Here is a 17706-nt window from a genome sequence, read left to right on the forward strand (position 1 = left end):
TTTATTTATTGATCCATCCATGCATCCATGCATCTGTGCATCTATGCATCCATGCATCATGTATCCATCCATCCATTCAGCCATCCATCCATTCATCTATCCATTCATTCATTTATTCATTTATTTTGTGGGGCAATGAGGGTTAAGTGACTTGCTCTGGGTCACACAATTAGTAAGTGTCAAGTGTCTGAGGCCAGATTTGAACTCAGGTCTTCCTGAATCCAAGGCCAGTACTTTATCCACTGCTCCACCTGGTTGCCCCCTCATTCTGTTCTTTTGTTGGTTATGCTGTTCCAGAATTCATTTTGAGGCGTTATTTTAACATTTCTGGTTGAGGTAATTTGGGAGAGCTCAGGTGAGCCTTTACTCCTCCATCTTGGTTCCATCTCCCTCCCCTACATACAAATTAAATACAAAATGTGTACAAAGTAATGTCCAAAGGCATGGTAAAGGTCTAACATAAAGGACAGCTTGTTAACAATGGAAATGGGGTTTCATGGGTATGCATTAGATAGGACTAGCACATATGGGTATGAGAAACATTAGGTAGAGCCTTCACGTTCTTATAAAACTTAAAAGTAAATAAATTAGATCCTGGTTTGTTTTATTTTATTTCCTTCCTCATGAACTGAGGAACACAGAAAAATAAACATCTTCCTTTATAATGTGCCTTGGTTTTCTTATTTCAAACAAGGAAGACCAAAGTTCAAATCCTGATTCAGACACTTCTTCTCTGAGTGACCCTGGGCAATTCACTTAACCACTCTCAGCATTTATTTCCTTTTTTGTAAAATGGGTATAATAATGGCACCTACCTCCCAGGGTTATTTTAAAGATCAAATGATCCTCACCCATGCAAAGCATATTGTAAACTTTAAAGAGCTGTGTAAATGTCAGCTATTATTATTATTATTATTATTATTATTAATCAGTAGCTAAATTGGTTTGTTATTGTCAGGAAGGCTACCTCAGCAGCAACTATAACAGAAACTAATTTTTTTTCCATTTGTTGGCTATGGTGTAATAGCAATAGCACTGGATTTGGGTTCTCCTTGGTACCTGATTATACCCTGTGTAAATGAGAGTTGTTGTCATCCAATATTGACCTGTGTGACCTTGGTCAAGTCATTTTGGTTCTTTGAGTCTCATTTCTTATTCATAAAATGAAAGGATTGTATCAGGTGATTTCTAATATGTTCTATATATCAATAGTAGGTTTTTGTGGACTTAATAATAGCTGACCTTTATATATAACTTTACATTTTACAAAAATTTTTTACACACTTTCTTTTTTTTAATTAAAAAAAATTTACACACTTTCTTAGGGATCATGTAATTAGGACTTCAAGAAATATTGTTTAAATTATATTTTTTCTTATGAACAACCATTTACTTTCTTTCCTTCTCCATTCCCTGTTGAATAATAATAAAAAGAAAATGCTCATAAAATATGTATAGTCAAGCAAATAAAACTCCCATATTGGACATATTAAAAATGTACCCATCATTCTGCATTTTAAGTCCATCACCTTTCTGGTTGCATGCTTTATTTTTGGTTCTCTGGAATTGTTTGGTTTGTCATTGCATTGATCAGAGTTCTAAAGTTTTCAAAGTTTATTTTCTTCATAATGCTGTTCTAATTCTACTCACTTCACTCTGAATCAGTTCATAGAAGTCTTTCCAGTTTCTTATGAAACTGTCCATTTCATCATTTCTTATGGCACAATAATAGCCTATTATATCATAGAATTTTGAATGCTGTTGTTCAGTCATGTCTTACTCTTTCTGACCCCATTTGAGGTTTTCTTGGCAAAGATACTGAAGTGGTTTGCCCTTTCTTTCTCCAGAATTTCTTGCAGATGAGGAAAATGAGGCAAACAGGATAAAATGACTTACTTGGGGTCACACAGCTTGTAAATGTCTGAGGTCACATTTGAATTGGGGTCTTCCTGACTCTAGGCCTGGCACTCTATCCACTGTGCCACCTAGGAACATTCAATGGGCAAGATTAAATATTAAATTTATTAAGTAATATCTAAGAAATCAAGCTATTCAAGTAATTTGCAGTTTGTTTTTCAGCTCACTTATTCTAGAAGGCCCATCAAGATGTAGTGGTACTTAAAATGATGGGCTAAATGAAGTTTCTTTATGATCACTTATTTAGCAGTTGCCTTTAAAACATTTTTAGATCAAAATCATCCTTTTCATGCTTTCTGGCACAAAAACTTAATTATTTAAGTATTTGATTAGATTCAAAGATCATTTAAAAATAAATATGTTGGTCCTAAGAATGTGATATATGGGCTAAATGAGAATGATTAGTTAAGAATAAGATCGAAGTTGTGAACCTGGGTGATCAGAAGGATGGTGGTACCTTTGAACAAAATAGGGAAGTTAGGAAGAAAGGTGGGCAGCTAGGTGGTATGGGAGTACACAGAGCACCAGACCTGGAGTCAGGAAGACTTATCTTTCTGAGTTCAAATGTGAACTCAGACACTTCCTAGCTGTGTGTCCCTGGGCAAGTCACTTCATTCCATTTGCCCCAGTTTCCTCATCCGTAAAATGAACTGGAGAAGGAAATGGAAAACCACTCCAGTGTTTTTGCCAAAAAACACCCAAATGGGATCATGAAGAGTTGGACATGACTGAAATGATTAAACAACAAGAAAGGAAGAGGGATAAGGGTTGGGAGAGAGAGAGAGAATTAGTTCTGTTTTGAAGATGCCCCAGTTTGAAATGCCCGTGAGTAAGAATACAAATTGGGCTTTTGTAAATGTTCAGAATACAATGGTCAACTGTGCCTCACTCATGTTGATCTCTAACAATTCTTGTATTTCTCTCTTGAGTCAAGAACATAGAATATTGACACTTTTGGCACAGATTAGAGAATTGATTCACAACATCACTGTGATCTACCACTTGCCAAAGACTCCTTTGAGATATTTGTTATTTGAGGGACTTACCTGGGTGACAGTGGATCGACTACTTGACTTGGGATCAGTAACTTTTTAGTTCAAATCTTGCTTCAGATACTAGCTCTTTGACCCTAGGCAAGATACTTCACCTCTTTCAAACTCAGTTCCTTATCTTTCTCATTTGATTGGAGAGAGGAGCACTAAACTCCTTCCAAAACTTTCCTTTATAGAGAGCTTGCAACCTTCCTGGTAACTCTTTTCCCATCACCAGCTCTGTTTGACTTTTACTCCACAGAACACATGCCCCCTTGCTGGGTATCCTATGGTACACTGGGTATCCCTCCCCTTCACACCTGCCCCCCCCTCATAGATTCATTTTGTGTGCTGTCTTCCTCTATTAGATTGTAAGCTCCTTGAGGACAAGGACTGTCTTGTTCTTTAGTGCTTAGCACAGTTTCTGGCACATAGTAGGCATTTAATAAATGTTTATTGAATTAAATGGTAAAACCCAGGATAATAATAGTATCTATTTTATAGGGTTGTTGAGAGGATTTAATGAGATGATATCTGTAAAATACTTTGCAAACCTTAAAGGACTACATAAATATTATCTGTTATAGTTATCCAAGCAATCTTCTAGATCAAGGTTTCCTAGTTCTGGGGGCCAGAACTTTTAAAAAGATATTTTGAAAACTATTTTTCAATATAACTGATTTCCTTTGTAATTCTCTATTTTATTTTATCCACTTAGAAATATGATTGAGGAGTCTGTAGGCTTTACTCTAGAATTATCTGAGCTCTATTCCTAGGTTATGTTAGATCATCAGAAGGCAATGTGCCTGGACCTGATTTTGTTAGCTCCATGAAGAAATGCCTTCACTGAGTAAAGATTTATAGTTATGTCTGCAGCTTTTACAAAATTTTGATATAAGAAATGTCCATTTGAAAACCGGCTCCTAAGCTTTTGCAAGATTACAAATGAAGTGATGGAAAATGTTATCTACATTCATAGGAAGAACTGATGGAGTCAACGTTCAGATTGAAGCATACTATTTTCATTTTATTTTTTTCATTCTCCCCTCCCTTTTTGGTCTGTTTTTTCTTTCACAACATGACTAATGTGGAAATGTTTTATGATTGTACATATATAACCTATATCAAATTACTTACCATTTTAGGGATTAGGGAGGGGAGGAAGAGAGGGAGAAAAATTTGAAACTCAAAATTTTAAAAAATGAACATTAAAAATTGTCTTTATGTGTAATTGGAAAAAATAAAAGACACTGTTCAAGAAGTTATACAACATAGGAGTCAGCTAAGTGGCACAGTGGATAAAGCACTGGCCCTGGATTCAGGAGTACCTGAATTCAAATCCAGCCTCAGGCACTTGACACTTACTAGCTGTGTGACCCTGGTCAAGTCACTTAACCCTCATTACCCTGCCCTCCCCAAACAAGCAAACAAAATCTTTATATATATAAAAAAGAAGTTATCTAACATCTTTTAGGAAAAAATTTAAATTCTCCTGAGAATTTGGTGTCAGGAAACTTTTTTTCCTCTTTAATCAGATAATGAGAGGTATATAATCTTTTTTTCCCCGGAGCAATGGGGGTTAAGTGACTTGCCCAGGGTCACACAGCTGGTAAGTGTCAAGTGTCTGAGACTGGATTTGAACTCAGGTCTTCTTGACTCCAGGGCCAGTGTTCTATCCACTGCTCCACCCAGCTGCCCCAGCACAATAGTATTGTAATACATAATCCTTTTTTTTCTACCCTCTATTTACCTCTCCTGAGAAAGTATGAAGCTGTCACCTAGAGCACCAGTTCTTTGGACTCCTATGCTCCATTTTCAAATAGAAATTTTCTCTTTCTTGTCCAGCTTTCTACAAATAGAAACACATCAAGAAATGCTATATGGATCGACTGTGGTATTCATGCCCGAGAATGGGTGGCTCCAGCTTTCTGCCTTTGGTTCATAGGTTATGTGAGTATATAGTACCCTCCCAGTATTTGGAAGAATGACCCCAGTCCTGTTCTTTCTTTTATTTCCAATGATCCAGTCTTAATAGTTTCATCCTTCTCTCCTACCCCATGCTGAAAAGCATGAAAGAATGAGTTAAGAATTAATATTATTAGACTTTGGATGTGCAGATACATACTAAATGATGTGAAAGTTAGTCCCTCTTTGAGCCAATTCTGATGATATTAAGGTTCACTCACTCCCCCACTCTTTTCCCCCTTCCCCTCTCCTCCATAAGCTTTTTTCTTGTTTCCTTCATGTGAACTACCTCTCCCCAGACCATCTCTTCCCTTCCCCCTCCCCCAATCTATTCCTCATGTCCCTCAACCCTATTTTAATGATGTCATCATGGATTAGTTAGGTGGCACAGTGGACAAAGCACCAACCCTGGACCCAGGAGGCCCCCAAGCCCAAATCTGGCCCCAGACATGAGATACCCCACCCTGTTTGCCTTTGGCCTAATAATGATGGAAATGGGTGAAAAGATAAGGCACAGTTTAGAAATGTTATGGGAACAGTTCTAAATTGCTTTCCGGAATAACTGGAAAAATCCACAGCTCCACTAACAGTTAATGAATTACACCTTCAATTTATGCTAATTGTCCAGACCATGTGTCTATGATGGAACCACCTGCTGGAATAGAGTAGCATTGTATGATGGTTGAAACTTCAGTTCTTTTGTGGAATGAATATACTTTCAAGGAGTAAAGTCCACACACCTAAATGTATGAGACAAACACAATGCCTTCACTGAAAGGTATAAAGAAGCTAATTGATTGCATCTTATTTTGATTTTTAGGCAACCCAATTTTATGGGAAAGAAGCAAAAATCACCAAACTTCTGAATAATATAGATTTCTATGTCATGCCTGTTTTGAACGTGGATGGTTATGATTTCACATGGAAAAGAGTAGGTGAAAGGCACTTAACATCTTTGGGGAATCTCTGCATGGGGTCATGATGCATCTTATGAGCTTCACACAGACATTGGACCTTGAGACTTAACAGTTTATTTCTAAAAACCACAGAATCTGAGCTGGAAGGAACCTTTGAGTACATTTGTTCCAACTTATACCTTAATTAGTTCCATCTAAAACATTCCCCCCAAAAGAAATAGACATTTTCTATAGTTATTAATGGCAAATGGGCTAGCATATGAAAAGCACTTTGAAAACCTTAAAGTCTTATATAAATGCTAGCTATTACAATGACTATGACTATGACTATGACTACTGCAGCTGTTGCTTCTGCTGCTGCTGCTGCTGCTGCTGCTGCTGCTACTACTACTACTACTACTACTACTACTACTACTACTACTACTACTACTGGAATGTATGGGTAACAGTTAGAGGTAGCCAGATGGCACACACAGATGGATAGAGTATTATTTATTGTCCTCCCTAAAGGATCATGATGAAACTATTTGGTAAATTTTAAAATGCTGTATAAATGTGAGCCCTTGACTTGGAGTCAGGAAGACCCAAGTTAAAATCCTGCCTCAGATACTATTGCCTGTATGATCCTGGGCAGGTTACTGATCTTCTCTCCTCCTCAGTTTCCTCATCTGTAAAATGGGGATAATAATAGCGCCTACTCCCCATGGTTGTTGTGAGGATCAAATAAGATAACTTATGTAAAGTACTTTGTAAATCTTAAAGTGCCATATAAATGCAAGCTAATAAATTAAAAAGAGAGAGTTATAAGAAAGAATTTATTAACCACTAGACCTGTCCTGAAATGGAAAGACTTTACTTCTTTACACTTGGAGTGGCATCCTGGGCCATTGCCAGTCATCTTGACTTTTGTCTTACCACTGGACTCTGATGATTCTGGTGGAGAGAGTGGGTTGGATGACTTTCTGCAGCTTTGCTTCACTTAAATGTAATTCAAGATCAATTCAAGACATCACCCTCTTGATGTCATTGGTCCTCTTTGAGAATGAAGGTAGAACAATAACTTGTAGAGTAGTTTGCTCTTTGTCATGAAACCTACTCAAGAGGAGGCTAGCTTTAATAGAATGGATTCCTGCATTGACAGGCAAGTTGGACTAGATGAACTTTATGTTCATTCCAACTCAAAGATTCTATGAATCAAAGAAGAAAAATTTAATAAGATGAAATTGATTTGTCCTCCAAGTTATTGAGGCCAACCACATCCAAGCAGATGATTATAATGAGGCTACTTGTCTTCTGAAGTCCCTTCCTGTTTAGGTGCACAGTTAGATGGATCTCATCAGTATGGGTCAGATTATAATTGATACCTTCTGGTCCAGCATGATTCCTATCATGTCAGCTCCCCTGGTGTGATGCCTCATTGAGGTGTGCAGGTGACCCTGTGTTCTCATAGGCTCTTTTTAAATAGCATCAGCTCTGTTAGGTCTAGCTAAACTGCTGCAGAAGCTTTGATTACTTGTCTGCTGTTGAAATCATCATCTGTTTTGGCCACCAGGTGATAATTATTTTTCATCACAGAAATCCATGGAACAATCTCCTATGGCTGTTAGGATTGTGATTTGCCTTGGTATAAGGAGTCCCCACACTGTTTCCATCATAACGAAATGATATAACATGAATCATTATAAGCTTCTGAGAAGGGGCTCCACATGACCTTGAGGGAGGACACAACATTTGGGTAAATTAGAAGGAAGGGAAACTGACAATAAGGAATCGAACTAGGGGATTAGTATGAGTAATCCAGTAGTCAGGTGGTAAACCTAGACAGAGGTAGCAGCTGCCGTCATGGTGAGAAAGTGATAGCTCAAAGAGACATTATGGAGGAAGAAATAATAGGACAAAACAGCGGCCTGGGAAGGCTGAAGGAGGGATACTCAATGTAAACTACTTAGGACTTTTCAAGAATTTTTTCCCTTTGAATCAGGTTGGCCTCTCACTTTTCCTATCTTTGCTTAGGACCGAATGTGGAGAAAGAACCGTTCCCTGCATGAGGGAAATCTATGCTTTGGGACAGATCTGAACAGGAACTTTGCTTCGAAACATTGGTGTGGTATGATGTTATGTCCTTTATACTGTTAGATGGTGGGATAGTAAGTAAACCTGGGTTCTCATTAACCTAGAGTACTCCAACATGAGGAAACTCCTCCTCCCAAGGCTTCTCAGCACCTTCTCTGTTTCTTAGAGAATGGCCTAGGGCACAAAAAGCTTAAGTGACTTACATGGGGTCACCCAGACAGTATGTACCAGAAGTAGGACTTGAACCTAGATATTTCCAGTTTGAGGCTGGCTTTCTATCCACTACAGCCAGATGCCAAATAAGGTAAAGTTTCATTTATTTGGACCACTGAAAAAGGAAAAAAAACCCTCTCTGATTTAGTGAAGAGTTGAACTATAGGTATTGGACAAGCTATTTAACTTTTCTGAGGCTGAATTTAGTGAGAAGAAACTGACGTGATACATTAGACACTGAGTTCCTTAAAGAGAACATTCTAGGGGGAAAATGGCTTTAAGAACCCGGATCTCTGCTTCTGGTAGGCATGTTACTGAACAAAAGAAGACTCAAATCTTCTTCCTTAGGCACTTATCTATTAGGCTACCCCTTCCCTTCCCTTCCCTTCCCCTTCCCCTTCCCCTTCCCCTTCCCCTTCCCCTTCCCCTTCCCCTTCCCCTTCCCCTTCCCCTTCCTTTCCTTCCGGCATCCACTGGAATGATAGGGATTTAATTCCAGAGATTCATATAGGACTATCTGCTTACAGACCAGATCCAAGGTAAACCAAGTCATCAAGCACCTAGTACATATTAGAATTTCTCATCTTTCTGGTGACAGTCTAATTAAAAAACTGATCTCAGGTACCAGCAAAGAAATTACCTTCTCATAGAAGAAAACTAGCCCAAGTTGGAAGAAGAAAGTAGATAAGGCCATGGTAAGAGATGAGCAGGAGACGGTAATGGAAGATAGGTTAATGTAGCAATATAAAGTTTTCCTCCTACAGCCTTTATCTTCTTCAGAAATGACACCAGACATTCATAAAATGTTACATCTGGAAGGGCTCTTAGAAATTTTCTTTCTTCTTTTTCATTGTCTATAATGTATTAGAGACTTTCTAATCCTTACTCCACTGCTGTCATTTCACAGATGGGGAAATTGGGGTCCAGAGAGGTTAAATGAGTTGTCCAAAGTTGCACAGCTAGTTTCTGGGAAAGCTGAGACTAGAGCATAGGTTTCCTATCTCTTGGATCCACGACACTGGTTTTTCTCCATCATGATATTACAACATTCCGAATACCAGAAAGGAGTCTGGTAAAAAAGACACTAGTGCCTAGTGGTTACTTAGACAAAATAAAGGACTGTGATTTGGAAAAAGGAGAACAAAAACCCATGGTAGAGTCTGTGCTGAGGGGCAAATGGCCCTGGGAGCTGAGAGCTACCGAGTCAGAGCCCCAGTTCAGCTATGTCAGCCAAACTCCACATCCCTCCCCCAATCACATGGGCTCATGATGCTAGAGTAGGCTAGCTACATCTTCTCTTCAGGATTCTTGGGGCATACCTCTGGGGCAGCTAGGTGACTCAGTGGATAGTGTGCTTGGGTGTAGAGTAAGGATGGATCTGAGTTCAAATCTGAATTCAGACACTTACTGTGTGACCTTGGGCAAGTCACTTAACTTCAGTTTCCTCATCTGTAAAATGAGCTGGAGAAGGAAATGGCAAATCACTCCTGGATCTTTGCCAAGAAAACCCCAAAATGGGATCACAAAGATTTGGACACCACTAAACAACAACTTCCGAGGTGTTTCTCTAATATCTTTGGCTTCGGCTTCCATTTAGTGGTGTTTCTTCTACTAATAGCCACTAATGGTTAGCACCCCAGCTCCATTTAGTCAATTTTACTTTTACAAAGGGGTATTTATTTTGAAGATATAGTAAGAACAGAAGAACAATCACTCCCCCCGCCTCCCCGCCCCAATGCTTTGGAAGTACACTCTCCCCAACCTACCTCAGTCTCTGGAGAGAATGGGCTTGGAATGAACACATTTCCTATGTGGTCTTGGTCCCACCAAGAGTTCATATCCAAATGTGGCAGTGCAGTTGGATGAGTCTTAGTCTCAGCTCATTTCACTGGGTTCTGAAGGTCATTTCCTGCTCCTTGGCACATCAGTTCAGGGCTGGTTACAGAAAAACATAGATGTGATTCTCAGATGGCTCATTCTTGAAACTGACAAGATGATAACCTTGAACTTCCTTCACTCAAAACAAAATAACAACTTCCAAGGCAGGCAAGGAAACTGAGGCCCATATTCATGGGCTACATGTCAGCATCAGGTGGAGAGAAGGTATGAGGCTTTTCCTCTTACAGCACTATCTTTCACTGGACACTGTCAGCCAAGAAGAAATCAGCTGAAAAAAGAGGCCAAATCACAGGAAGTGGCTTAGGCTGGCTAATGCCTCACGAAGGCACTCCTTGCTCTAGTTCTGCAATTGTAACTAATCAATGAGGCTGCTGTCTACCACATGATTAGCAGATTAGAATCAGTAACAACATTTATATGTGCTCTAATGGCTCTCCAAGGTACTTCCATTACATGTCCTCACCAGCCTCCTGGAAGCAGACTCGCCATGCTCTTTCATGTGGAAAAGTGCATCAATATCACTCTGTGAATACCCAAAAGGACTGGACTTAATGAACAGTCTCTTGTTATACACTGAAATCTTCCACCCATCCAGCATCTCTGTCAGACTTATGGTCCCTTGCATAAGAATCATTTACTATCTCTCAGGTGAGGCCACCTCATTCAAGCACCTCTCTAATTCACTGGGCAAGGACCTTCTCAGTGTTTGGGCATTTGAGGGGCTCAACCACAAGGAGAGGTCTATAAATAATTCTGTTGCTTCAAGGGACATAGGTTCATTATGCCTACCTTATTTAACCTTTTTCAGCCTTCATTTCATTTATCTGTGTGAAAAAGAAATATTTCTCTTAAATTTCATAACTAATTGAACCAGGACAAAATTTTTACCCCTTTTCTACTTCCTCATCCAGAAACCAACCAGCGTGGGAAATCTCTTTTAGAGATTTACCAAGGCCAAGTTCAAATCAAACAGTAAAAAAAATTCTATGTTTGGGCTAATGGGCATATTCCTGCTTATTGTGTTTGTTCAGACAGGCCTGGGAAGTTGTTGATTCTCCCTATTATCAAGACAGGTGATATGAAAATTGATGTCTCTTTGACTAAGATTTGAGTGACAAGTCATTTAGCCCAAGATAGCCTACCTCCTATTGTATTTTTTTTGTTTGTTTTTTTAGTGAGGCAATTGGGGTTAAGTGACTTGCCCAAGGTCACACAGCTAGTAAGTGTTAAGTGTCTGAGGCCGGATTTGAACTCAGGTACTCCTGACTTCAGGGCCGGTGCTTTATCCACCGCGCCACCTAGCTGCCCCTACCTCCCATTGTATTAACCAATCAGAGTTGATTAGGCACCCCTCAGGAACACCTGCTCTTCAAAGGACATAGTGTGAGCCCATTGCCACAAGGGGCCTTTGGTTTAATAGAGATGGTTCAGTTACCACCCTTATTAATAAAATGATTAAATTCCTCAGAAATTATATCTTTTGAACCCTTTTAATTGTCACATCTGTAAAATGGGGATATTTTTTATCTACCCATCTCAAAGAGTCTTTGTGAGGATCAAATGAGATAATGTTTTGAAAACCTTAAAGTGCTATTATAAATACTAGCAATGACAATGATGATGGTGATGTGATGGTGATGTTAATGATGGTGAGTTTAATTCCACCAAAGGATGAGAAATTCTGTATGTGGAAGTTGTCTTGACTTTCCTGGCTCAGGTTTCACCAAACATGGAATGGGGTTGGCACACGTGATCAGTTCCTAAGAGTGCCCTGATACTCCTTCCTATCCTCTTCCCAGCTTGACTACTGGAGGACACAGTTAGGGGAGGGGAGGTAAGGGAAGTTCTAGTGAGAGACAGATAAGCTATGAGCAAATAGGGGTCAAAGAGTGGGGAGGAGGGGGACTCAAGGGTCAGATTTTCAGGTTTGACTTACCTCTTGGAGAATGGGAATGGATGATGAGGGAGCATGAACAAGGACCCTTGGCCTCTCCTCACTTGAAATGTATTAATCTTAACATCAAAATAGAAGCTGAAAGGAGGATTAGACTTCGAGCAGAAGGGAATTTATAAAGGGCAGCCTGGGAGAGGTTAAACTATTGGGACAGAGACCTAACTGGGGGCATAATAGACAGTTTGGATTTTTTTCTTCCTGATGCTTCAATGGTCTAATGACTCAGTTGCCTTTTTGTGTCGTTTGCTAATCATAGATATAGACTTTGCCTTAGCCAGAATAAGCAATTAGTTGTAATGGAGCTAGCCTGAAGATGGTGGGAACTTGGGAGAATCTCAAATTGAGCTTATGGAACAAATTTCTGCATTTTTGAGAATTTGTTTCAGTGCCTTTCTCAAGAGGAGTAAATTTTTGAGGTTGAAGGAGCTGAAGAACCCTCCTCCTAGCTAGAGAAGAGGGGTGCCCTGATGTGAATCACAAGACTCTCTTTGGATGCTCACATCCACTCTAGCAGTGTCAAGTTCTGAGATAGAATCTCTCAGTCTCTTGTAAACTATTCTATTTTGTAGTTGAAGCTGGGGTGATTTCTCTTCCTCTATAGTGATGTTTCTGTGGATCCACGTCTTTGGTGTGGCTGTTTTGGTCTCTGTTTGGACCATTATACTGTGAAAGTAGTACGGGGAACTTCCTGATTTGAAACAAAATCATTCTCATTTCTCACTGGGCTGCACCACTCTGAGACTTCTCTAACTTTTCTGCCATACCCCAGTAAGCTCCTTATTGGGAAAACCTAATCGACCTACAAGATCCAGTGAACCTTGGTATTCCACTTTATAACTCTCTGATTGAAGGGTGGAGCCATGGACTCCAAAACCTCCATGACAGACAGGGATTAGCTCAGAACATTTCTTCATTTCTCACCTGGCTGAGCTACCCTGGGACTTTTCCACCAGCTTCCTTTTGTGTGTTGTTGTCTTCCCCCATTAGGTTGTAAGCTCCTTGAAGGCAGACACTGTTGGTTTTTTTTTTTTTTTTTTGTATTTGTATACCCAGTGCTTAGCACAGTGCCTGGTATATAATAGGCACTTAATAAATGTTTATTGGCTTTCTGGACAATGTTTATTGAGACTTTCTTGAGGTTTATGGTGAACTGTTAGCTAATCTTAGGCAATAGCATGCTTGGTGACAATGTAGAAAAAAGAAAATTTAAAACACATTTTGCATAGTGTTTTATTTTAAAATGTGATATTAAATATTTAATATTTTTAAGGGACCTATTAAGGTTTCTACCTTAAACCAGACACAACTGCATGTGTTCACTTGTATTTCTACAAAAGACTGCAAGTATTAGACATATTTTTTAAAAGCAAATGAACATTTTAGATTTTCTTCATAATTGATTTCTTGCATTTTAAAAAAGTTGTGATTTTAAGATGAATAAAAGGTTATATACATATGAGATAGTCCTTTGCAAGCCTTAAAGCACCACATAAATGCTAGTGATTATTATTGTTGTTCTTGTTATATTCTGAAATTTGTGGTTGCTAGAATATGACCAAAAGTGGCACTATCTTTTTTTGTTTTGTTTTTGCAGAGCAATGAGGGTTAAGTGACTTGCCCAGGGTCACAGAGCTAGTAAGTCTCAAGTGTCTGAGGCTGGATTTGAACTCAGGTCCTCCTGAATCCAGGGCCAGTGCTTTATCCACTATACCACCTAGCTGCCCCCATAAAAGTGGCACTATCAGCATGTGTGGGAACAATCACTTTAAATAACCGCTGATTTGCTGCTGAGTTAAAACTCAGATTTAGATTATTTGACTGCATACTAACTTGTTGAAAATAGCTCAAGTAAAGTTTCTTATTAAAAAAAGAGAAAAAAGGATGTTGGGATGTTGAGGTGGGAACATTTAGCATTTGCTTAAGAGACCAGAGAAAACAAAAGAGAAATATTATGGGACTACTTGTTTCAATTAATATTATGTTCTATCAAGTATGTGCTGTCTGACTAGAAATGTGCCTTGATTAGATTTGCTCTTACTGACAGCATAGTATGCCATTATGGAAAGAATTCTGGAATTAGATTTAGGAAAAGCTGAGGCTATAATCCCTTTTCAGACACTTACTAGTCAGGTGACCCTGAGTAATTCAATTAGGGCAAATAGGTGGCACAGAGGATAGAGCTCAGGGGCTGGAGTCAAGAAGATGAAATTTAACCTTAGATACTTACTAGCTGTGTGACCCTGGGCAAGTGACTCAACCCTGTTTTCCTCAGTTTCCTCATGTGTAAAATGAGTTGGAGAAGGAAATGGCAAAACCAGTTCAGTATGTTTGCCAAGAAAACCCCAAATGGGGTTGTGAAGAGTAGGACAAGACTGAACAGTAAAAAGTAATTCAATCAATATCTATGGGCTTCAATTTCCTCATCCCTAAAATGGGGATAATCAGACCACCTACATCCTGGAGTAATTGTGAAGAGCAAATGAAGTAATGCATATAATACCTGTGTGACCTTGAGCGATCACTTGACCTCTTTAGTTTCATTTTCCTCATCTCTATTTCTTGTAACTTATGATAGCTAAAGAAGAAAATTCAATAGAATCACAATAGTCCCTTAGTTGGCAGCCTCAAGAAAGACCTAACAGTTTTAGAGAAGGCCCAAAGAAAGGAAAATGTAATGACTAAAGGGATAAGCACCTACCTATGAAAGCAGATTAAGAAAAAATGAGGGGCAGCTAGGTGGCATAGTGGATAAAGCACCTGCCCTGGATTCAGGAGGACCTGAGTTCAAATGTGGCCTCAGACACTTGACACTTACTAGCTGTGTGAACCTGGGCAAGTCACTTAACCCCCATTGCCCCACAAAAAAATAAAAAAAGAAAAAAGAAAGAAAGAAAAAAATGAGCACTCCTGTCTGGAAAAAAGAGGGCCAGGACTAATATGACCAATCTATAAAAATCTGGCATGGCATAGGCAGAGTAAAGTTATCTACCAAATCTCAGATTAACAAAACTAGGGAGTTCTTCTTGAAGCCTGAACTAGGAGAGTTTAGAACAAAATAATGGAAGTGTTACTTTTCATAAATATGCAAATTTATGGAATTCCTTTCCTTGATAAATGTCAGGGTTGAAAATGTAAAAAAAAATTTAGATAAGTTGATGAATGACAATTCTAAAATAAGTTTTTTAAGAGAAGTCAGAATGTTTGTAATAGCACCTATCTCACAGGGTTTCTTTCTTTTTTTTAAATCATAAAAGTATTTTATTACTTTCTAGTTACACGTGGAGATAGTTTTCAACATTTGTTTTTATAAGATTTCTAGTTTCAAATTTTTCTCCTTCCCTCCCCTCACTCCCCCCCTCCCCAAGAGAGCAAGCAATCTGATATAGGTTATATATGTCCAATCACATTAAACATATTTCTGCATTAGTCATGCTGTGAAAGAAGAATCAGAGCAAAAGGGAAAAATCTTAAAAAAAGAAAAAAAATAGAAATAGCATGGTTCAATCTGCATCTAGTTTCCACAATTCTTTTTTTCTGGATTTGGAGAGCATTTTCTATCATGAGTCCTTTGGAACTATCTTGGACCATTGTATTGCTGAGAAGAGTCAAGTCTATCACAATTGATCAACACATAATGTTGTTGATACTGTGTACAATGTTCTCCTGGTTCTGCTCATTTCACTCTGCATCAGTTCATGTAAGTCCTTCCAGGTTTCTCTGAAATCTGCCTGCTCATTGTTTCTTACAGCACAATAGTATTCCATTACATTCATATACCACAGCTCGTTCAGCCATTCCCCAATTGATGGGCATCCCTTCAATTTCCAATTCCTTGCCACCACAAAAAGAGCAGCTACAAATATTTTTGTACATGTGGGTCCTTTTCCCTTTTTATGATCTCTTTGGGAAAAAGACCCCATAGTGGTATTGCTGGGTCAAAGGGTATGCATAGCTTTATAGCTTTTGGGGCATAGTTCCAAATTGCTCTCCAGAATGGTTGGATCAGTTCACAGCTCTACCAACAATGCATTAGTGTTCCAATTTTTCCACAGCTTCTCCAACATTTATTATTTTCCTTTTTTTGTCATATTAGCCAATATGATAGATGTGAGGTGGTACCTTAGAGTTGTTTGAATTAGCATTTCTCTGAAGTCACTAGCTTCTATTTGTTCAATCCTAATTCTTAGGCAATTATTTTCTTCCGAGAGCTTTTGTATCTCATTTTCCATCTGGCTTTTCAAGCTATTGACTTTTTTTTCATGACTCTCCTGTATTGCTCTCATTTCTCTTTCCATTCTTTCCTCTACCTCTCTAAATCTTCCTTCTATCTCTCCTACTTTCTTTTCAAAGTCCCTTTTGAACACTTCCATGGCCTGAGACTAATTCATATTTTTCTTGGAAGCTTTGGATGTAGGGGCTTAGAGTGTAAAGTCAAAGCTTTACCTCTTTTAATGAAACAGTAGACCCTTAACCCAGAGTCATTGGCTAGTTAGACCATTCTCCTACCCCCCATCTTATCTGTCTTTGAACTAACATTCTTTTGTCATTTGGAGCCACATGCATGTCCCAAATCTATGTCTATCTTAGAATAAAAAGGTCTTTGTAAATATCTTTTTGCCCCCTTATGGGGACTCAGTTCCCTCCAAACCCATTTCCAGTAACTCAGCCAAAGAACCTTCATAGGATCTACATGGGTTTGTGGCACCATGATTTTCCTTTAGCCCCACTCCTGCCCAGTTGCTTGAGTATCCCATGAAAATTAAGGTGGAGAAGGCAAGAAGGAAAAAAAAGCCAGGTGAAGTCAGTATGACACATTGCCCTCCATCTCACTCATTTGTTCCAAACTTCTGCTTTTATTACATATATATGTTTAACAAAAAGCCTTCCTGGCTTTGAGTCAGCCTACATGGACATACAGAAATGATAATAACTGGCATTTTATAGCAATTATAATTTTCAGAACATGTTAATACATTATCCTATCAGATTCTCAAAATAATCCCATGAAGCAGTCAGAACAAATATTATTATACCACTTAACACATGTGAGAAATGAGGCTCAGAGAGGTTGAATTATTTGTCCATGAGTACAATAGTAAAATCCAAGTCTTTTAACTCCAAATACAGTGCTTTTTTTGGGGGGGGTGAGGCAATTGGGGTTAAGTGACTTGTCCAGGGTCACATAGCTTGTGTTAAGTGTCTGAGGCTGGATTTGAACTCAGGTCCTCCTGAATCCAGGGCCGGTGCTCTATCCACAGCACCACCTAGCTGCCCCTATAGTGCTTTTTAAAAAAAACTGGAAAGACTTAACCTGGAGTCATTAAGAACTAGGTTCAAATTTCAGTTTTAGCATTTATTACTGTAAAATTGCTATCTAGCTATACTGTCTAAAAATATAATGAGTGGTTGCCAATAAATTAGAAGCTTTAGCAAGAGTTTAGACTTTTAAGTATTTATTAAAGAGCATTAGGATCTAATGATCAGAGAGAAAGGTAAAAATCTAACTATTTCTAAGAGACCCCATCATCCGACCTGCTATAGCAAGGTCAAGAACAAAAAGGACCCAACGCTTCCTTCCTCCTCCCAGAAGCCTCCTGTCTAAACTGGAAACATCAAACGTTACTTCCTGATGCCAAGGAACTGACCTTCCAAGCCACATGGCTTGCCCTCAGATGCCTTCTTCTCATGGCGGAGCTTTCCTACAGTAACTCTCCAGCAGGTGGCATCACTCCAATTG

At 38.9% G+C, this 17706-nt stretch overlaps 1 protein-coding gene across 1 annotated transcript in view; it reads left to right on the forward strand.

The window, feature by feature from the left end:
* Nucleotides 1-17706, forward strand: part of CPB2 (carboxypeptidase B2) — a 62605-nt gene that overhangs the window by 36496 nt on the left and 8403 nt on the right. The window contains exons 6-8 of the mRNA XM_043990590.1: nt 4794-4898; nt 5734-5844; nt 7844-7937. Coding sequence (XP_043846525.1) covers nt 4794-4898; nt 5734-5844; nt 7844-7937 — 310 coding nt within the window. The remainder of the gene's footprint in view (nt 1-4793; nt 4899-5733; nt 5845-7843; nt 7938-17706) is intronic.

Source organism: Dromiciops gliroides, chromosome 3, assembly GCF_019393635.1.
Source record: "Dromiciops gliroides isolate mDroGli1 chromosome 3, mDroGli1.pri, whole genome shotgun sequence".
Classification (NCBI taxonomy): domain Eukaryota; kingdom Metazoa; phylum Chordata; class Mammalia; order Microbiotheria; family Microbiotheriidae; genus Dromiciops; species Dromiciops gliroides.